Source organism: Ranitomeya variabilis, chromosome 2 (genome assembly GCF_051348905.1).
Source record: "Ranitomeya variabilis isolate aRanVar5 chromosome 2, aRanVar5.hap1, whole genome shotgun sequence".
NCBI lineage: Eukaryota > Metazoa > Chordata > Amphibia > Anura > Dendrobatidae > Ranitomeya > Ranitomeya variabilis.
The window spans coordinates 426,803,434-426,824,201 of NC_135233.1; the positions used below are offsets into that span (position 1 = coordinate 426,803,434).

The 20,768-nt window shown below is 43.6% G+C and overlaps 1 protein-coding gene across 5 annotated transcripts in view; it reads left to right on the plus strand.

The window, feature by feature from the left end:
- CHRM4 (cholinergic receptor muscarinic 4) overlaps positions 1-12,998 on the plus strand; it is a 50,416-nt gene extending 37,418 nt beyond the window's left edge. For 2 of the 5 annotated variants that reach the window (XM_077286894.1, XM_077286892.1), the window contains one exon: positions 6,925-12,996. In XM_077286894.1, the coding sequence (XP_077143009.1) occupies positions 6,966-8,426 (1,461 nt within the window). In that variant the 5' untranslated portion in view covers positions 6,925-6,965 and the 3' untranslated portion in view covers positions 8,427-12,996. Of the gene's footprint in view, positions 1-5,481; positions 5,502-6,924 lie in introns of those variants that run through there. The other 3 variants (XM_077286895.1, XM_077286890.1, XM_077286891.1) reach the window with 3 other exon arrangements.
- The last annotated feature ends 7,770 nt before the right edge of the window (positions 12,999-20,768 follow it).

A 20,768-nucleotide genomic window follows, 5' to 3' on the forward strand; every position in this document is an offset into this window, starting at 1 on the left:
CACTGTTGTTGGTATGTTGGCCCATTCCTCCATGCAGATCTCCTCTAGAGCAGTGATGTTTTTGGCTTTTCGCTTGGCAACACGGACTTTCAACTCCCTCCAAAGGTTTTCTATAGGGTTGAGATCTGGAGACTGGCTAGGCCCCTCCAGGACCTTGAAATGCTTCTTACGAAGCCACTCCTTCGTTGCCCTGGCGGTGTGCTTTGATTCATTGTCATGTTGAAAGACCCAGCCACGTTTCATCTTCAATGCCCTTGCTGATGGAAGGAGGTTTGCACTCAAAATCTCACGATACATGGCCCCATTCATTCTTTCATGTACCCGGATCAGTCGTCCTGGCCCCTTTGCAGAGAAACAGCCCCAAAGCATGATGTTTCCACCACCATGCTTTACAGTAGGTATGGTGTTTGATGGATGCAACTCAGTATTCTTTTTCCTCCAAACACGACAAGTTGTGTTTCTACCAAACAGTTCCAGTTTGGTTTCATCAGACCATAGGACATTCTCCCAAAACTCCTCTGGATCATCCAAATGCTCTCTAGCAAACTTCAGACGGGCCCGGACATGTACTGGCTTAAGCAGTGGGACACGTCTGGCACTGCAGGATCTGAGTCCATGGTGGCGTAGTGTGTTACTTATGGTAGGCCTTGTTACATTGGTCCCAGCTCTCTGCAGTTCATTCACTAGGTCCCCCCGCGTGGTTCTGGGATTTTTGCTCACCGTTCTTGTGATCATTCTGACCCCACGGGGTGGGATTTTGTGTGGAGCCCCAGATCGAGGGAGATTATCAGTGGTCTTGAATGTCTTCCATTTTCTAATTATTATTATATTAATTATAACTGTTGATTTCTTCACTCCAAGCTGGTTGGCTATTGCAGATTCAGTCTTCCCAGCCTGGTGCAGGGCTACAATTTTGTTTCTGGTGTCCTTTGACAGCTCTTTGGTCTTCACCATAGTGGAGTTTGGAGTCAGACTGTTTGAGGGTGTGCACAGGTGTCTTTTTATACTGATAACAAGTTTAAACAGGTGCCATTACTACAGGTAATGAGTGGAGGAAAGAGGAGACTCTTAAAGAAGAAGTTACATGTCTGTGAGAGCCAGAAATCTTGATTGTTTGTTTCTGACCAAATACTTATTTTCCACCATAATATGCAAATAAAATGATAAAAAAACAGACAATGTGATTTTCTGGATTTTTTGTTCTCAGTTTGTCTCCCATAGTTGAGGTCTACCTATGATGTAAATTACAGACGCCTCTCATCTTTTTAAGTGGTGGAACTTGCACTATTGCTGACTGACTAAATACTTTTTTGCCCCACTGTATATATATATATATATATATATATATATATATATATATATATATATATATATATATATATATATATATATATATATATATATATATATATATATATACACTCACCGGCCACTTTATTAGGTACACCATGCTAGTAACGGGGTGGACCCCCTTTTGCCTTCAGAACTGCCTCAATTCTTCGTGGCATAGATTCAACAAGGTGCTGGAAGCATTCCTCAGAGATTTTGGTCCATATTGACATGATGGCATCACACAGTTGCCGCAGATTTGTCGGCTGCACATCCCAAAGATGCTCCATACAAGGCAGGATGGATCCATGCTTTCATGTTGTTTACGCCAAATTCTGACCCTACCATCCGAATGTCGCAGCAGAAATCGAGACTCATCAGACCAAGCAACGTTTTTCCAATCTTCTACTGTCCAATTTCGATGAGCTTGTACAAATTGTAGCCTCAGTTTCCTGTTCTTAGCTGAAAGGAGTGGTACCCGGGGTGGTCTTCTGCTGCTGTAGCCCATCTGCCTCAAAGTTCGACGCACTGTGCGTTCAGAGATGCTCTTAGGCCTACCTTGGTTGTAACGGGTGGCGATTTGAGTCACTGTTGCCTTTCTATCAGCTCGAACCAGTCTACCCATTCTCCTCTGACCTCTGGCATCAACAAGGCATTTCCGCCCACAGAACTGCCGCTCACTGGATTTTTTTTCTTTTTCGGACCATTCTCTGTAAACCCTAGAGATGGTTGTGCGTGAAAATCCCAGTAGATCAGCAGTTTCTGAAATACTCAGACCAGCCCTTCTGGCACCAACAACCATGCCACGTTCAAAGGCACTCAAATCACCTTTCTTCCCCATACTGATGCTCGGTTTGAACTGCAGGAGATTGTCTTGACCATGTGTACATGCCTAAATGCACTGAGTTGCCGCCATGTGATTGGCTGATTAGAAATTAAGTGTTAACAAGAAGTTGGACAGGTGTACCTAATAAAGTGGCCGGTGAGTGTATATATATATATATATATATATATATATATATATATATATATATATATATATATATATATGTATATACACTCACCGGCCACTTTATTAGGTACACCTGTCCAACTTCTTGTTAACACTTAATTTCTAATCAGCCAATCACATGGCGGCAACTCAGTGCATTTAGGCATGTAGACATGGTCAAGACAATCTCCTGCAGTTCAAACCGAGCATCAGTATGGGGAAGAAAGGTGATTTGAGTGCCTTTGAACGTGGCATGGTTGTTGGTGCCAGAAGGGCTGGTCTGAGTATTTCAGAAACTGCTGATCTACTGGGATTTTCACGCACAACCATCTCTAGGGTTTACAGAGAATGGTCCGAAAAAGAAAAAAAATCCAGTGAGCGGCAGTTCTGTGGGCGGAAATGCCTTGTTGATGCCAGAGGAGAATGGGCAGACTGGTTCGAGCTGATAGAAAGGCAACAGTGACTCAAATCGCCACCCGTTACAACCAAGGTAGGCCTAAGAGCATCTCTGAACGCACAGTGCGTCGAACTTTGAGGCAGATGGGCTACAGCAGCAGAAGACCACACCGGGTACCACTCCTTTCAGCTAAGAACAGGAAACTGAGGCTACAATTTGTACAAGCTCATCGAAATTGGACAGTAGAAGATTGGAAAAACGTTGCTTGGTCTGATGAGTCTCGATTTCTGCTGCGACATTCGGATGGTAGGGTCAGAATTTAGCGTAAACAACATGAAAGCATGGATCCATCCTGCCTTGTATGGAGCATCTTTGGGATGTGCAGCCGACAAATCTGCGGCAACTGTGTGATGCCATCATGTCAATATGGACCAAAATCTCTGAGGAATGCTTCCAGCACCTTGTTGAATCTATGCCACGAAGAATTGAGGCAGTTCTGAAGGCAAAAGGGGGTCCAACCCGTTACTAGCATGGTGTACCTAATAAAGTGGCCGGTGAGTGTATATATATATGTATATATATATAGATAGATAGATAGATAGTGTCCCGATTCTAATGCATTGGGTATTCTAGAATATGCATGTCCCCGTAGTATATGGACAATGATGATTCCAGATTTCGCAGCAGACTGTGCCCGTCGCTGATTGGTCGAGGCAACCTTTATGACATCATCGTCGCCATGGCAACCATTATGACATCTACGTCGATACTGTGCCTGTCGCTGATTGGTCGAGGCAAATTCGCGGCAGACTGTGCCCGTCGCTGATTGGTCGAGGCAACCTTTATGACATCATCGTCGCCATGCTGTGCCCGTCGCTGATTGGTCGAGGCCTGGCGGCTTCGACCAATCAGAGACGTGGGATTTCCAGGACAGACAGACAGACAGACAGAAAAACCCTTAGACAATTATATATATATAGATATTATATATATATATATATATATATATATATATATATATATATATATATATATATATATATATATACATATATACATACTAGATTGTGGCCCGATTCTAACGCATCGGGTATTCTAGAATATGCATGTCCCCGTAGAATATGGACAATGATGATTCCAGAATTCGTGGCAGACTGTGCCCGTCGCTGATTGGTCGAGGCCCAGGCGGCCTCGACCAATCAGACGAGGGATTTCCAGGACAGACAGAAAAACCCTTAGACAGATTGTGGCCCGATTCTAACACCTGTCTGTCTGTCCTGGAAATCCCGCGTCTCTGATTGGTCGAGGCCACCAGGCCTCGACCAATCAGCGACGGGCACAGCATGGCGACGATGATGTCATAAAGGTTGCCTCGACCAATCAGCGACGGGCACAGTCTGCCGCGAATTCGCCTCGACCAATCAGCGACGGGCACAGTATCGACGTAGATGTCATAATGGTTGCCATGGCGACGATGTCATAAAGGTTGCCTCGACCAATCAGCGACGGGCACAGTCTGCCGCGAATTCTGGCTGATCTGTGGGGAGTTCTGATCTAATGGTGGTCTGGGATCTGTGGGGTGAATGATATCTGTGGGGGGCTCTGATCTGTGGGGGGTTGTGATTTGTGAGGGGCCGTGATCTGTGGGAGGCTTTGATCTGTGGGGGCTGTGATTTGTGGGCAGCTCTGATCTGTGGGGTGCCCGTCGCTGATTGGTCGAGGCAACCTTTATGACATCATCGTCGCCATGGCAACCATTATGACATCTACGTCGATACTGTGCCCGTTGCTGATTGGTCGAGGCGAATTCGCAGCAGACTGTGCCCGTCGCTGATTGGTCGAGGCAACCTTTATGACATCATCGTCGCCATGCTGTGCCCGTCGCTGATTGGTCGAGGCCTGGCGGCGGGATTTCCAGGAGAGACAGACAGACAGAAAAACCCTTAGACAATTATAGTATATATATATATATATATATATATATATATATATATATATATATATATATATATATATATATTCTACATAATCTACATACTCACACATATATATATGTATATATATAAATATATATATATATATATATATATATATATATATATAATAATGAAATACATTAGTGGGATATGCAAATACATAAATACAATCGTGATAGAAAAAAAGATATAAGCGGATGGATATTATGTCCATTACAGGTTTAATATTAGAGCCTATGAGCCATTCTATGTATCTCCCGACCTTGTGGTGCTAAAACGGATCGAGACACTGGAAGGCTTTGGTCCGATCCATAGGTCTCAAAAATGTAACCGGTGTGTGACCAGAATGTATAATAAGTCCATATTCTCCTTATGAAATCATAGCTAACTTAGCAAAGCAGTTTGATCGCATTGTATCTATTTTACAAACAAGCCTTTTGTTCTGGGCTTAGCTGGCCCAAGATGTGAGATCTGTTAATCACAGCCTTTTGAGGCTTGACCCTCTGCTGAGCTAGGTGTCATGTTACAGCTGCACATGAGAAGGGGTTATATACTCACCTGGCAAATAGTATACAAATGATTGACATGAAATTATATCTCCAATATTCATCATAATTATGTAAAAAAAATGAGCATTTAGCAAGTTATTTGTTCAATGATATAATCACATTAGACCCATGATTACAGCATATGCTTCCACACAGTTCCACTGGGAAGGACCAGCATATTCTACTCCCGTCCCTGCGCTCCTCTTCACTCCCAGACGCCTCTGCAGGTGACCATGAAGAAGAGTGCAGTATCGGACAGGGTTAATATATTTATGTCTTGTCTGGGGTCTTTATTTTTAGTGGATCTGTATACAGAAGGTTTTGGTCTGTGGTCTGGATCACGAGGGCCTGGATTCAGGACTGTAGAGATGATCCCGTCTGGGATCTGTATATGAGCATGGAGGTCCCTGCACTGGGGTCTGTATACAAAGGGGGAGGTCTCCGATCTGGGGTCTGTATATGTGGGGGGAGGTCTCCGGTCTGTGATCTGTATTACAAGGGGGATGATGCAGGTCTGGAATCTGTATGCAAGGGTGTATGTGACTATGTTCTGGGGTCTGTATTCAAGGGGGAAGGTCTGGGGTCTGTATATTCTGTATATAAATGGGGGGTCTCTGGTCTGGGATCTGTATACAAGGGGGAATGATGCTGATCTGTAGACAAGGGGGAATGACGCTGGTCTGAGATCTGTATACAAGGGGGGATGATGCTGGTCTGTATTTAAGGGGATGATGCTGGTCTGGGGTCTGTATTCAAGGGGGAAGGTCTGGGGTCTGTATATAAATGGGGGGTCTCTGGTCTGGGATCTGTATACAAGGGGGAATGACGCTGGTCTGGGATCTGTATACAAGGGGGGATGATGCTGGTCTGTATTTAAGGGGGGGATGACGCTGGTCTGGGGTCTGTATTCATGGGGAGGTCTGGGGTCTGTATATTCTATATATAAATGGGGGGTCTCTGGTCTGGGATCTGCATACATGGGGGAATGACGCTGGTCTGGGATCTGTATAAAAGGGGGGGATGATGCTGGTCTGTATTTAAGGGGGGATGACGCTGGTCTAGGATGACGCTGGTCTGGGATTTGTATACAAAGGTGGGGGACATGACACTGGTCTGGGATCTGAGTACAGAGAGGTCTGGTCAGATATGACCTTGGATGAAGATTATAGGCTCACTATACAGTGATACAGCATTGCCGGTCTGATCCATTGCCGTATAGCCCTCAGCTCATCATGAGCTGTAGCACTCGGTCCGGAATATATCTTGCTTCCTATGATTCGCCATTAATATCTCTTGCAGCGAGTAACGACTGGAAAGACTTCATGAAGCATCATTGCTTGGATTGCAGCTTTCCCAGCGTTCCCCACTTGCAGCCACTTTGTACAAAAATAGCCGTTCTCCTGCGGTTTGAAAGCAAAGTTACCATCGGGCTCATTAAAATGACACACACTAATTAACTAATAACCGTGACCCCCAGACGCTCGTTCCCATCGTCTTTGAAAACCATTATACAAGGACCATGGAACATGTCGGACCTTCTCGACAGCTGTCTAAATGAGTGTCCTAAACAGTGCGCTCTGTGTCTGTGAGTACAATTCTCTTGGTAATGATGTTTGTGACATTTTGTTCTAACTTTATCTTCTTCTTTTTTTTTTTTTTTTTTTCTTTTTGTTCTTCCCGTAGATCTTTTCTACAACATATCGACCCCTTGTTATCCAGTCAGAATGGAAAACGACACTTGGGAGAACGCGACAAGTCTTCCCACGCAACCTCCCAATAACACCGGAGAGGTTTCAAGCAAGTATCAAACTATGGAGATGATCTTCATTGCCACAGTGACTGGTTCTCTCAGCTTGGTCACTGTTGTGGGCAACATCTTGGTGATGCTCTCAATCAAGGTCAACCGCCAATTACAGACGGTGAACAATTATTTTCTCTTCAGCCTGGCCTGTGCCGACCTCATCATTGGTGTGTTCTCCATGAATCTCTACTCCGTCTACATTATAAAGGGCTACTGGCCACTTGGTCCCATTGTGTGTGATCTATGGTTGGCATTGGACTACGTGGTCAGTAATGCCTCCGTGATGAACCTTCTGATCATCAGTTTTGATCGATATTTCTGTGTTACCAAACCCTTGACCTATCCAGCTCGAAGAACCACCAAGATGGCGGGATTGATGATTGCAGCAGCTTGGCTTCTTTCCTTTGCACTATGGGCACCCGCCATCCTCTTTTGGCAATTTATTGTGGGTGAGAGGACAGTGGAAGATAAGGCGTGCTACATTCAGTTTCTCTCCAACCCTGCAGTTACTTTCGGCACAGCCATAGCTGCCTTTTATCTTCCTGTGATCATCATGACCATTCTCTATATACACATTTCTTTGGCCAGCAGAAGCAGAGTCCGCCGGCATTGTCCTGAGACCAAACCAGAGAAGAAGAGTAAACCCATAAGCTCCATGAAGAGTCCTCTGATCAAGCAGACAAAGAGCCTTCCTAAATCTGAGGCAGTGGAAGTCAAGGGTGAAGGAGAGAATGGGGTAAGAAATGGCAAACTAGAGAAGTCATTGACTAACCTTCAATCGGTGGAAGATAAAGAGACCTCGAATGAATCTAGTTCCGTCAGCATGACCAACAACCCTCAAGAAAAGCAAGTGACTGATCCACCTTCTGGTGTCGTCTTGGCTCCCACTCAAAGCTTGCAACAGTTGAATCCAAGGGTCGGCGCTGCTTCAAAGTGGTCCAAAATCAAAATTGTGACCAAGCAGACGGGCAACGAGTGTGTGACGGCTATTGAGATAGTTCCTGAATGTTCGATACCTCTGCACAAAGACCCAACCCTGCCAAACTCTCGGCCAGCTAATGTGGCAAGGAAATTTGCCAGTATAGCTCGCAATCAAGTGAGGAAAAAAAGACAGATGGCGGCTAGGGAGAAGAAAGTCACCAGGACCATCTTTGCTATACTGTTGGCCTTCATTATTACTTGGACTCCTTACAACGTCATGGTCCTAATAAACACTTTTTGCGAGACTTGTATTCCTGAAACTGTGTGGTACATAGGCTACTGGCTCTGCTACGTGAACAGTACGATAAACCCAGCTTGTTATGCGTTGTGTAATGCTACCTTCAAAAAGACCTTCAAACATCTCCTCATGTGTCAGTATAAGAACATCGGCACAGCTAGATAGGCGTCAAGAAGGAATCGTGCCTTGAGGTTTGCTAGATGGGAGAAGGAAAGGGACAATATAGACATAAGAGCATTTCCCAGGCCACAAAAAAAAAACAACCTCAGACATTCTCGGGTGCCCTACCCTGGCCAGAAGGATTGCAAGGAGATGAGTCGAATGAAGCCAACACTATAAGAAACAAGTCCTGTTTTGAAGGATAGGTTTAAGTCAGAGGTCTATCATCTAGGTCCATCAATGGTGGACACCAATCCTAAAGAACCACACACATCCATGTGAACTACTGACTAAAGAGGTCACCCAGTGGTAAAGATTTATCTTACCGCAGCTCAAAACCTTTGTTGGTATTTTACAAAGGCCCCACATACAGATCTGTCGATGTGGCTTCATAATGTTCTCCTAGATAAGGGCAGACTCTTATCAAGCCTCTCTCTTCTGCCCATTTCATCCGAAGGTTTCTACTGTCTCCAACCCTTGGTGAGACCTCTAGTAACCTCAACCATCAATGATCGTATATATAATGTTACTGTCCACAAGTTACCACCGCCTGTGGATGAGTCTTTGGGTTGGTCTAATCAGGTTGTATGGAAACTGTCTGGGACCTGTTGAAGGGTGGACCAAGAGAACTCTGCCCCCTGCTGTGGGGCATCCAGTTACCTCTTTATATAGATGGCTTGTATGTGTACATGCATCGGGCCGTCATTTATCTGACTCTATAGTCTTAAACTATCCAGTTGCTTATTAAAGGTGATGATACATGTTGAGTACTAAAACCCCCTCACAAATCTCTGATATCAGGTAACGTTTCCGTTAGGTCTGCTAAAATCAGGTCACAGTCTGGACCATCCTTCCTCTAAAATTGCACTGAAAAATGGTCTTCTCATAGAAGATGGCCAGTACACATGATAGTGTTACTCTGGTCTGGATAAGGGGGTCTTCTTGAAAAGACGGTCTTTTGAGAGGTTCTTTAAGTATTTAAAGGCCCTTTTACAAACGATTATAATTGGCGAAACGAGTGTTTGGAAGAACCCAATCCCAATGGTTGACCCATGTAAACACTTTATTTTAATCTTGTTTGTTGGCCTAAAAGTCATCGTTGAGATGGAGATGTCCTGCCAAAACATTGGCTCTCCATATGGGGACCAAGCAAATGTGCCAATTATAGCTTGTCCTTGTAAAAGGCTCTTTAGAGGAGCTTCAATTTACATTTTATGCGTCAATAAATTTGCAATAAATTGAGCTGCTAGGCCCAAATGCAAAGTTTGTAACTACCCCAACACCAACCACGTGCTATTTGTAATTCTGCTGTCTCATGTAGCAAAGGGGAGTGTGGACCGTGCCTTGCACCATGGCCTGGGTGTGACGGCTACCTCTGCACTCTGTAGCGGCACCCCTGCAACAAGCAGCTGGTGATCTCACCGTCCGGCAGTAGAGTCCACAATTTCTATTTAATTTATCTGCCTAAAGGAACCAAGAAGACTTTGCCATTACTAGATTCGAGTGCCAATTCGAGTAACTTTCCAACTGGGAGCACTCGACATTCAGATGTAGCTTAAACTGGACACAAGGATGAACTCTCAATTATTTTTGTACTTAAATCTGATTATTTTTTTTTTAATTTCTGCATGATCCCAAAAATCGCGATTAATGCTTCTGTGCCATGGGATTTTTGAGGAAGCGTAAGGTAAGCATGGTCAGGGGGCAGTGGAAAAGCAAATGGTATGCTATATACGCCAAGCAGGGGTCAATAGTGCAATGACCCCATCCAATCACAGCCCAGATTTTACGGGATGGGCAGTTAGTGCACCTCCTTGTGGTATAGTCACTACGAGCTGCCTTAAAGGGACACTAAAGCTAAAGTCTAGCCAGCTAGTTACAGTTTAGATGGAGCTGTTGCTGTCTGTGCAGAAGTCTCTAAAAAAAAAATGGCCGCCCTCATGCTGAGTACTTCATTGCCTTCAACTTCAGGTCTGAGAACCTCAGGAGACCTTTACATACATAATGTGTATGCTTCCAGCTGTTTTATGGTGGAGCTCAAGTTTTATAAGGGTGTTGCTTTAGATTTGGTGCCCCTTTAAGCCATGTGCCTGTCACTTGCACATAGTGGAGGTGTTGATGGGTGGCCACAATTTCCATGATGTATTTATGTGCACTCTAAGCTCCGTCTATGATTTTTCCCATTCATTAAATATTATTTTTCTGTATCCGTGGCTAATCTTTCTATCACTTTGGACAGAGTTTATATTGTATAATACTAAATGGGGCCGAAAAGCCAAAGTGTGGATGTGGAGCCAGGATCACATAGAACGAGGTAATTGAGATGTAATTTCACTGTATTATGTGCCATCAACCACGGGAGAAAGGTGGAATCCACAGGCGACGCTTACTGGGTGGGATGGAGAATGGTCAGAATGTTCTCTTTAAATTATTTTTTGTTACCTCTAAAAATGATTAAATATATGTGTTATATAAGGTAAATGTGGCGTCCGCTCTTGCTTTATTAGTTTCTTACTTTTTAAGCTCTACAATACCGTGCAACATTTTTTCCTCAACTATGTAAAACATTCGCAAAGTAAAAATGCTTATAAAACTAACACTTGTTTATTTTTTTTATTTTGCTAATTGATAAAAATGAAGTGGATAAACAAAAGTCTAAATCCCATCAATATTTGGTGATCGCCAAATCAACGTTATCCGGTGACATCTTTGCCTGGAAGAGACTTTGCTGATGCAGTATAACTACCTAGTGTCTTGTTGCTGCGCTCAGTCTTGCTATGGTGTATGATCTGTGACATGAAACTATCATCCACAACCTCACCTTTGTAGCCGTTTGGCCATTCCTCACCCAATTATTGTAAGCCTCCTAAACAGCTGTTTCTGTTTCAGTTAATGACCGTTTCAACCCATATATGACATTGATGATCATTGTTTGGTAATAATGGGTAACTCGTACCACTGAATGTAACCCTACTAAATCCCTGAGTGAACAGCATCAAGCCTCCTGGGTCAAACTGGGGTCCCCAAATGCTGATGGGATTCACAATTCTCTTTTGTTCATTCACTTTGCATTTTGCTAATTGGTCAAAATAAACGATTAACATTTTCTATTTGTGAAAGCTTCTTACTCTGCATTTTTCCCTATAGCTGACTAAAACTTTTGCACAGTACTGTAATGCTCCAATATCCTTCCAGCATGCAGTGTGGCATCAGAAAATTATCTATTTAAATCATTTTTTTTAATTAAAAAAACACAAACATTTTTGGGAAACTTTTTTTCCCCCCATAATGCAATCCTGTTAAGATTAACTCTATTTTTTAATATTTATCAAAATGATTCTGATGCCTAATATATTGTATGTTCTTCATAACTCACCTATCTGGATACCACGTGGGAAATTCAAACTGGTCAACTCATTATTTAGAAGTTTGGTGTGGGGGAGACCGCACCCACGAATTAGGTTGGAGACACTTCAGCGGCCTAAAGACGCGGGGGGTCTGGCCTTGCCTAATCCTGAGATATATTTCCTTGTGGCCCAATGTCATCATTTAAAGGGCTGGGAGCAGGTGACGTCCGCCAACGGGGTGCAACTCTCAATAGAAAAGATTTCCAAAAGAAGTCCAGCGGTACAGTGTTTAGAGGATGGCTCCCTTGGGATGCTTGGGAAAATATATCCCAACATTGCTTTTGATATATAAAATATGGGGAAGAGTCAAACATATTCGTGGGGTCACTTGTCTTACCAGGTTTTCTCCACTATGGTTTAACCCCTTTCTGACCTCGGACGGGATAGTACGCCCGAGGTCAGAAGTCCCGCTTTGATGTGGACTCTGGCGGTGAGCCCGCATCAAAGCCGGGATATGTCAGCTGTTTTGAACAGCTGACATGTGCCCGTAATAGGCGCGGGCAGAATCGCGATCTGCCCGCGCCTATTAACTAGTTAAATGCCGCTGTCAAACGCAGACAGCGGCATTTAACTACCGCTTCCGGCCGGGCGGCCGGAAATGATCGCATCGCCGATCCCCGTCACATGATCGGAGGTCGGCGATGCTTCAGAATAGTAACCATAGAGGTCCTTGAGACTTCTATGGTTACTGATCCCCGGCAGCTGTGAGCGCCACCCTGTGGTCGGCGCTCACAGCACACCTGCAATTCTGCTACATAGCAGCGAACATCAGATCGCTGCTATGTAGCAGAGCCAATCGAGTGGTGCCTGCTTCTAGCCTCCTATAGAGGCTATTGAAGCATGGCAAAAGTAAAAAAAATATAAAAGTTTAAATCACCCCCCTTTCACCCCAATCAAAATAAATCAATAAAAAAAAAAATCAAACCTACACACATTTGGTATAGCCACGTTCAGAATAGCCCGATCTATCAATAAAAAAAAAAGCATTAACCTGATCGCTAAACGGCGTAGCGGGAAAAAAATTCGAAACGCCAGAATTACGTTTTTTTGGTCACCGCGACATTGCATTAGTCATGTTTGGTGTCTATGAACTCGTACTGACCTGAAGAATCATAATGGCCGGTCAGTTTTAGCATTTAGTGAACCTAGCAAAAAAGCCAAGCAAAAAACAAGTGTGGGATTGCACTTTTTATTGCAATTTCACCGCACTTGGAATTTTTTTCCCATTTTCTAGTAAACGACATGGTAAAACCAATGATGTCATTTAAAAGTACAACTCGTCCCGCAAAAAAAAAGCCCTCACATGACCAAATTGACAGAAAAATAAAAAAGTTACGGCTCTGGGAAGAAGGGGAGCGAAAAACGAACACGGAAAAACGGAAAACCCCAATGTCATGAAGGGGTTAATAATAATTTACCAGAATTTTTGGCAATGGGATGTATATTAGGATGGCAGGCTAAAGGGATTTGATATGTCTCAGATTTTAGAGCAACGGGAGTTGAAGTCCTTTTCCCAGCTGCAGTCTGAGTATGGCCTCGAGACATCCGGAGGTTATCAATATGCACAAGTCCGACATGCCTTCGTGGCTCAGAATAAGGGGGATTGCCTCAAAATCCAAAGTGACTTAGTATTGGACTATATCCGTGGAGCGGGGACATCGAGGGGTGTTATCTCTTCCCTATATAAGGACTTACTCCATACTTACTTATTGGGATATCTGTTTGGGGCGAGGGCTAAATGGGAAAGAGAGTTGAGTCGCTTGGAGGGTGAAACATGGGAATCTGTTTTAGAATGGGTACCAAAGCTATCAATGAATGAGCCGTATAGACTTTCTCACCTTTGTTATACACAGAGTATATAGGTCTCCGGATGTCCTATATTGAGACCCGATTCGGAATGCCCTAGGTGTAGGAATGATAATGCTGGAATGTTCCACATGCTCTGGTCGTGGCCGAGGTTGACTGTTTTTTGGTTAGTGGTTCTCAGCTGGATAGAAGGGGCGTATAGATGGTTCCAAGGGAACCAGTGGTGTGCGTGCTGGCATATGTGGATGAGATAATTGTAGATCACACGTTGAAAATAGCAATCGCCAGACTACTATACATACATACATATACATGGCTCGGAAGGTCATAGCCAGAAATTGGATGGAAGAGGAGCCTCCCTCGAGGGGAGAATACATCAAATATGTGGGGAAGGTCATAGCCTTACAAAAGGGAGTCTATCAGAAAAGAGGGAAAATGGTTTGTATGACAAATTGTGGACGCCTTGGTTGGAATTGGGTTAGGAGGAGATTAAGGGAAAATAGGCCTGAGGAGGTTTCGCCTCTAAAATAATGGTCTATAAATTCATAGTGAAGGACATTATGTTATACGAAAGTATATAATGCTACAAGACATGTTAATAGAAGGACGTGAGCTGTCTAAGTGGGGGAGGGATGGGGATGAAGGGGGGTGGGAAGGGTAAAGGGGGGTTAATACTGGGGGGGAATTGAAAAACACATGTATTATTATTAAATGTTTATTGCATTTTATAATCAATAAAAATCTATTTGATTTAAAAAAATATATATATATATTAAAAAATAAAAATAATTTTATTTATATAGCGCCAACATATTCCGCAGCGCTTTACAACTTATAGAGGGGACTTGTACAGACAATAGACATTACAGCATAACAGAAATCACAGTTCAAAACAGATACCAGGAGGAATGAGAGCCCTGCTCGCAAGCTTACAAACTATGAGGAAAAGGGGAGACACGAGAGGTGGATGGTAACAATTGCTTTAGTTATTTGGACCAGCCATAGTGTAAGGCTCGGGTGTTCAGGTAAAGCTGCATGAACCGGTTATCAGCCTAAGTATGTAGCAGTACAGACACAGAGTGCTATTGACTGCATAAAGTGTATGAGAACATGATGCGAGGAACCTGATTATGTTGTTTTTTTTTTGTTTTTTTTAATAGGGCCACACAGGGATCGTTCGGTTAATGCATTGAGGCGGTAGGCCAATCTGAACAAATGAGTTTTTAAGGCACGCTTAAAACTGTGGGGATTGGGGATTAATCGTATTAACCTGGGTAGTGCATTCCAAAGAATCGGCGCAGCACGTGTAAAGTCTTGGAGACGGGAGTGGGAGGTTCTGATTATTGAGGATGCTAACCTGAGGTTATTAGCGGAGCGGAGGGCACGGGTAGGGTGGTAGACTGAGACCAGAGAGGAGATGTACGGTGGTGCTGAGCCATGGAGTGCTTTGTGGATGAGGGTAGTAGTTTTGTACTGGATTCTGGAGTGGATGGGTAATCAGTGTAATGACTGGCACAAGGTAGAGGCATCGGTGTAGCGGTTGGTGAGGAATATGATCCTGGCAGCAGCATTCAGGACAGATTGGAGCGGGGAGAGTTTGGTAAGAGGGAGGCCGATTAGTAGAGAGTTACAATAGTCCAGACGAGAATGAATAAGTGAGACAGTAAGAGTTTTTGCAGAGTCGAAAGTAAGAAAAGGGCGAATTCTAGAAATGTTTTTGAGATGCAGATAAGAAGAGCGAGCCAGTGATCGGATGTGGGGGGTGAAAGAAAGCTCAGAATCAAGGATGACCCCAAGGCAGCGGGCATGTTGCTTTGGAGTAATGGTGGAACCGCACACGGAGATGGCAATGTCAGGCAAAGGTAGGTTAGTAGAGGGAGAGAACACGAGGAGTTCAGTTTTTGACAGGTTCAGTTTCAGATAGAGGGAGGACATGATGTTAGAGACAGCGGTAAGACAATCACTGGTGTTTTCTAAGAAGGTTGGAGTGATATCAGGAGAAGTGTATAATTGGGTGTCGTCAGCATAGAGATGGTACTGGAAACCAAATCTACTGATTGTTTGTCCAATAGGGACAGTATACAAAGAGAAGAGGAGGGGGCCTAGGACTGATCCTTGAGGAACCCCAACAGTAAGGGGAAGGTGAGAGGAGGAGGAACCAGCAAAACATACAGTGAAGGATCGGTCAGAGAGATAGGAGGAGAACCAAGAGAGAACGGTGTCTTTGAGGCCGATGGAGCGGAGCATAGTGAGGAGGAGCTGATGATCCACAGTGTCGAATGCTGCGGAGAGATCCAGGAGAATTAGCATGGAGTAGTGACCATTAGATTTAGCTGTTGGTAGGTCATTAGAGACTTTAGTGAGGGCAGTTTCAGTAGAGTGTAAAGAGCGGAAACCAGATTGAAGAGGGTCGAGAAGAGAGTAAGTAATAAACATCTTTCAATTTTCACACTGGCCACTGGTATTTTCAGACTAAAACTTCCTGTTTAAAGTAAATGGCACATGCACATTAGCTGCACTAAACAGACTCTGACTATCTTTTTTATTGGAGCATCTAATCAGCATGTGTAAAAAGAAAAAAAAATCATTGTGGAGGAGGTGAGCTGTGCCGTCGCCTATTGTGATTGGTGGGTCCTCTGTCATCATCTAAGTTAGTGGTCAATCTAACCCTGCCTCTGATGATAATGAGACTGCTGAAAATTGATCATGGGAGGACAGGTAGTATGAGTCTAATATATCCTCATTGGCCAGTTCTGAAAATTGCAAGATTATTAAAAAAAAATTAGTAAAGATTGGTATATGCATACATAATGTATTAAGCACACATGTAACGCAAAAACCTGATTTAAACTGTAATTTTCTGATGCAATATTCCTGTTAAAACAATAATACAATTTTTGACCACCAGGTGGAGGTATTGCAATTGATGTTTATTACATGGTATTGGTCAGATTCAACCCCAGGGTGGCAAAGGTGGAGCCCCATCGAGCATGCGCGTCAGCGTTATATATTATAGCCAGTATATATCACGTGTGACCAATGTGCAATTCCAACATTTTTACCCATGGCATTTACCAATGGAAAATATATAGAAAATTCCCAAAGCAAACCTGCCAGCAGCGTTCATTTGAATTTAGCACTTAATGATTGAATCTGCTGGTTTCATGGGTTAGAAAGTGACTCTTCCAAGAAGAAAAGGCACAATGCCTGACGTTGGTCATTTCAGCAGCAGGAGCAGCAGCAGCTCTGGAGCACAAACTGCTGCTGTAATGACCAGAGAAATTCTGTGCTAGGAGCGTGTCCTCATCATGTCTCTAAGCTGAGGCTCATGGAGTCGGCCGCCTGTTCCCGAAGATGCTTTTGGCTTTGAGAGAATTGTGCTGGTTTTTGTCTGCAGCCCCCGCACCAATGTCTGCAAGGGGCGAAATCGCCGGTATTCTAGGAATATCTTCACATAGACAGAGATGAGTCACCAAAAACATGTCTGACAGATGAAAGGGATCCGGTCACTGCGTCCCTGTGGGCGTCTGGAGAAACCGGACCGTAAAAAGATTTAATAGAAGATTAGTAGAAAATCTCCAGAATACAAAGGCGGCGGCATAAAGGCTTCTCACAGCGCAAGAGTATAAAGATATAAGGGCCGACTCATCGCTCGTGGTGATCGGTTATTCGTGGACTTTTTATTAATCCAAATTCTTCAAAATGGCCTACATGGTTCATGAATTTTACACAAAATCTTTACTTTTTTCTTTAACTTATTTTTTTTACTTTTTAGCACAAAAATTGTAAAATTTGGACATTTTAAGAAGGCACAATTAACAAATTTACTGAAACCTCTGGAAATCGCAAACCCCGTCCAAAACGACTAACAAAAAATAAATAAATAAGTTGAACATCTGTAAAACAGACTTTCACTATATCTTGCATGTTATTACATAGTGCCTTTCTTGAATTGTAGTGCCATCTCTTATTACATAATACCCACCCTTATGTGTAGAGCCTTTTCTTATTACAAAGTGCCACCTTTGATATGTATAGCTACTTTCATTGTTATAGTGCCCTCTCTTGTTATGTAAAGCTTTTTCCTTATTACATAGCATCCTCTTGTTTTATATAACACAGTCCCTTATTACATAGTGTCCTCCCTAACTCAATATAACAGAGATGGCTTTATACAGTGTCCTCTTATGTATGACACCATCCATTATTATATAATGTCCTCTCCTATTATGTAGAAGTACCTTCCCTTATTAGTGCCCTCTTGTGTATAGCACCTTCCCTTATTACATTGTGTATACTCCTTTTGCATATCGTTCCTTCCCTTATTATACAGCATCCTCTTGCATACTGCCTTTCTTTATTACATAACATACTCCCATATTATGTATGGCTACTTACATTATTATATAGCATTCTTTCATGTTATGCTTACTGCTTTCCATTTTTACAGTGTCTGAGTTAGAGGAGTGGGTTTGAGCTGTTCACGCTACTAACGTAGATGAATCCGTTGCTGTCATTCAAAGTCACTGGGTGCAGTACCTGCTCGTGATTCCAGCTGACAAAAAAAAACAGGGTAGTTTGTGGCACAACCAACTGAATCAAAAATGTAAGTTTATTGAATCAAATTAAAAGTCCATTAAAAGTTAAAACCTCAGCACCACAGGTGTTAACTCTTAATGGACTTTTAACTTGATTCAATAAATTTAAATTTTTTATCCAGTGGGTTGTGCTGAAAACTACACTTTTTTTTTCTTCTATTACACAGTGTCCTTTCTTATTAAATACTAGATGGTGGCCCGATTCTAACGCTTTGGGTATTCTAGAATATGCATGTCCACGTAGTATATTGCCCAGTGACGTAGTATATTGCCCAGCCACGTAGTATATTGCCCAGTGACGTAGTATACAGCACACAGCCACATAGTATATTGCCCAGTGACGTAGTATATTGCCCAGCGACGTAGTATATTGCCCAGCGACTTAGTAGATTGCCCAGCGACGTAGTATATTGCCCAGTTACGTAGTATATTGCCCAGTTACGTAGTGTACAGCACAGAGCCACGTAGTATATTGCACAGCGACGTAGTATACAGCCACGTAGTATATTGCCCAGCCACGTAGTATATTGCCCAGCGACGTAGTATATTGCCCAGCCACGTAGTATACAGTATTGCCCAGTGCCGTAGTATATTGCCCAGTGACGTAGTATATTGCCCAGCCACGTAGTATATTGCCCAGCCACGTAGTATACAGTATTGCCCAGTGCTGTAGTATATTGCCCAGTGACGTAGTGTATTGCCCAGTGACGTAGTACATTGCACAGCGCCTTAGTATATTGCACAGCGACGTAGTATATTGCCCAGTGACGTAGTATATTTCCCAGTGATGTAGTATACAGCACAGCCACATAGTATATTGCACAGCGACGTAGTATACAGCACAGAGCCACGTAGTATATTGCCCAGCGACGTAGTATATTGCCCAGCAACGTAGTATTGTCCAGTTACGTAGTATACAGCACAGTGCCACGTAGTATATTGCCCAGTGACGTAGTATATTGCCCAGCCACATAGTATATTGCCCAGTGACGTAGTATATTGGCCAGTTACGTAGTATATTGCCCAGCGACGTAGTATATTGCCCAGCGACGTAGTATCATCCAGTTACGTAGTATACAGCACAGTGCCATGTAGTATATTGCCCAGTTACGTAGTATGCAGCACAGAGCCACGTAGTATATTGCACAGCGACGTATTGCCCAGCCATGTAGTATATTGCCCAGTGCCGTAGTATATTGCCCAGCCACGTAGTATATTGCCCAGTGACGTATATTTCCCAGTGACGTAGTATACAGCACAGAGCCACGTAGTATATTGCACAGCGACGTAGTATATTGCCCAGTGACGTAGTATATTGCCCAGCGACGTAGTAGATTGCCCAGCGACGTAGTAGATTGCCCAGCGACGTAGTAGATTGCCCAGCGACGTAGTAGATTGCCCAGCGACGTAGTAGATTGCCCAGCGACGTAGTAGATTGCCCAGCGACGTAGTAGATTGCCCAGCGACGTAGTAGATTGCCCAGCGACGTAGTATATTGGCCAGTTACGTAGTATATTGGCCAGTTACGTAGTATATTGCCCAGCGACGTAGTATATTGCCCAGCGACGTAGTATATTGCCCAGCGACGTAGTATCATCCAGTTACGTAGTATACAGCACAGAGCCACGTAGTATATTGCACAGCGACGTATTGCCCAGCCATGTAGTATATTGCCCAGTGCCGTAGTATATTGCCCAGCCATGTAGTATATTGCCCAGTGCCGTAGTATATTGCCCAGCCACGTAGTATATTGCCCAGTGACGTATATTTCCCAGTGACGTAGTATACAGCACAGAGCCACGTAGTATATTGCACAGCGACGTAGTATACAGCACAGAGCCACGTAGTATATTGCCCAGCGACGTAGTATATTGCCCAGCGACGTAGTATATTGCCCAGCGACGTAGTAGATTGCCCAGCGACGTAGTAGATTGCCCAGCGACGTAGTAGATTGCCCAGCGACGTAGTATATTGCCCAGCAACGTAGTATTGTCCAGTTACGTAGTATACAGCACAGTGCCACGTAGTATATTGCCCAGTTACGTAGTATACAGCACAGCCACCTAGTATATTGCACAGCGACGTAGTATACAGCCACGTAGTATATTGCCCAGTTACGTAGTATATTGCCCAGTTACGTAGTATATTGCCCAGCCACGTAGTATATTGCCCAGCGACGTAGTATCATCCAGTTACGTAGTATACAGCACAGTGCCATGTAGTATATTGCCCAGTTACGTAGTATACAGCACAGAGCCACGTAGTATATTGCACAGCGACGTATTGCCCAGCCATGTAGTATATTGCCCAGTGCCGTAGTATATTGCCCAGCCACGTAGTATATTGCCCAGTGACGTATATTTCCCAGTGACGTAGTATACAGCACAGAGCCACGTAGTATATTGCCCAGCGACGTAGTATATTGCCCAGCGACGTAGTATATTGGCCAGTTACGTAGTATATTGGCCAGTTACGTAGTATATTGCCCAGCGACGTAGTATATTGCCCAGCGACGTAGTATCATCCAGTTACGTAGT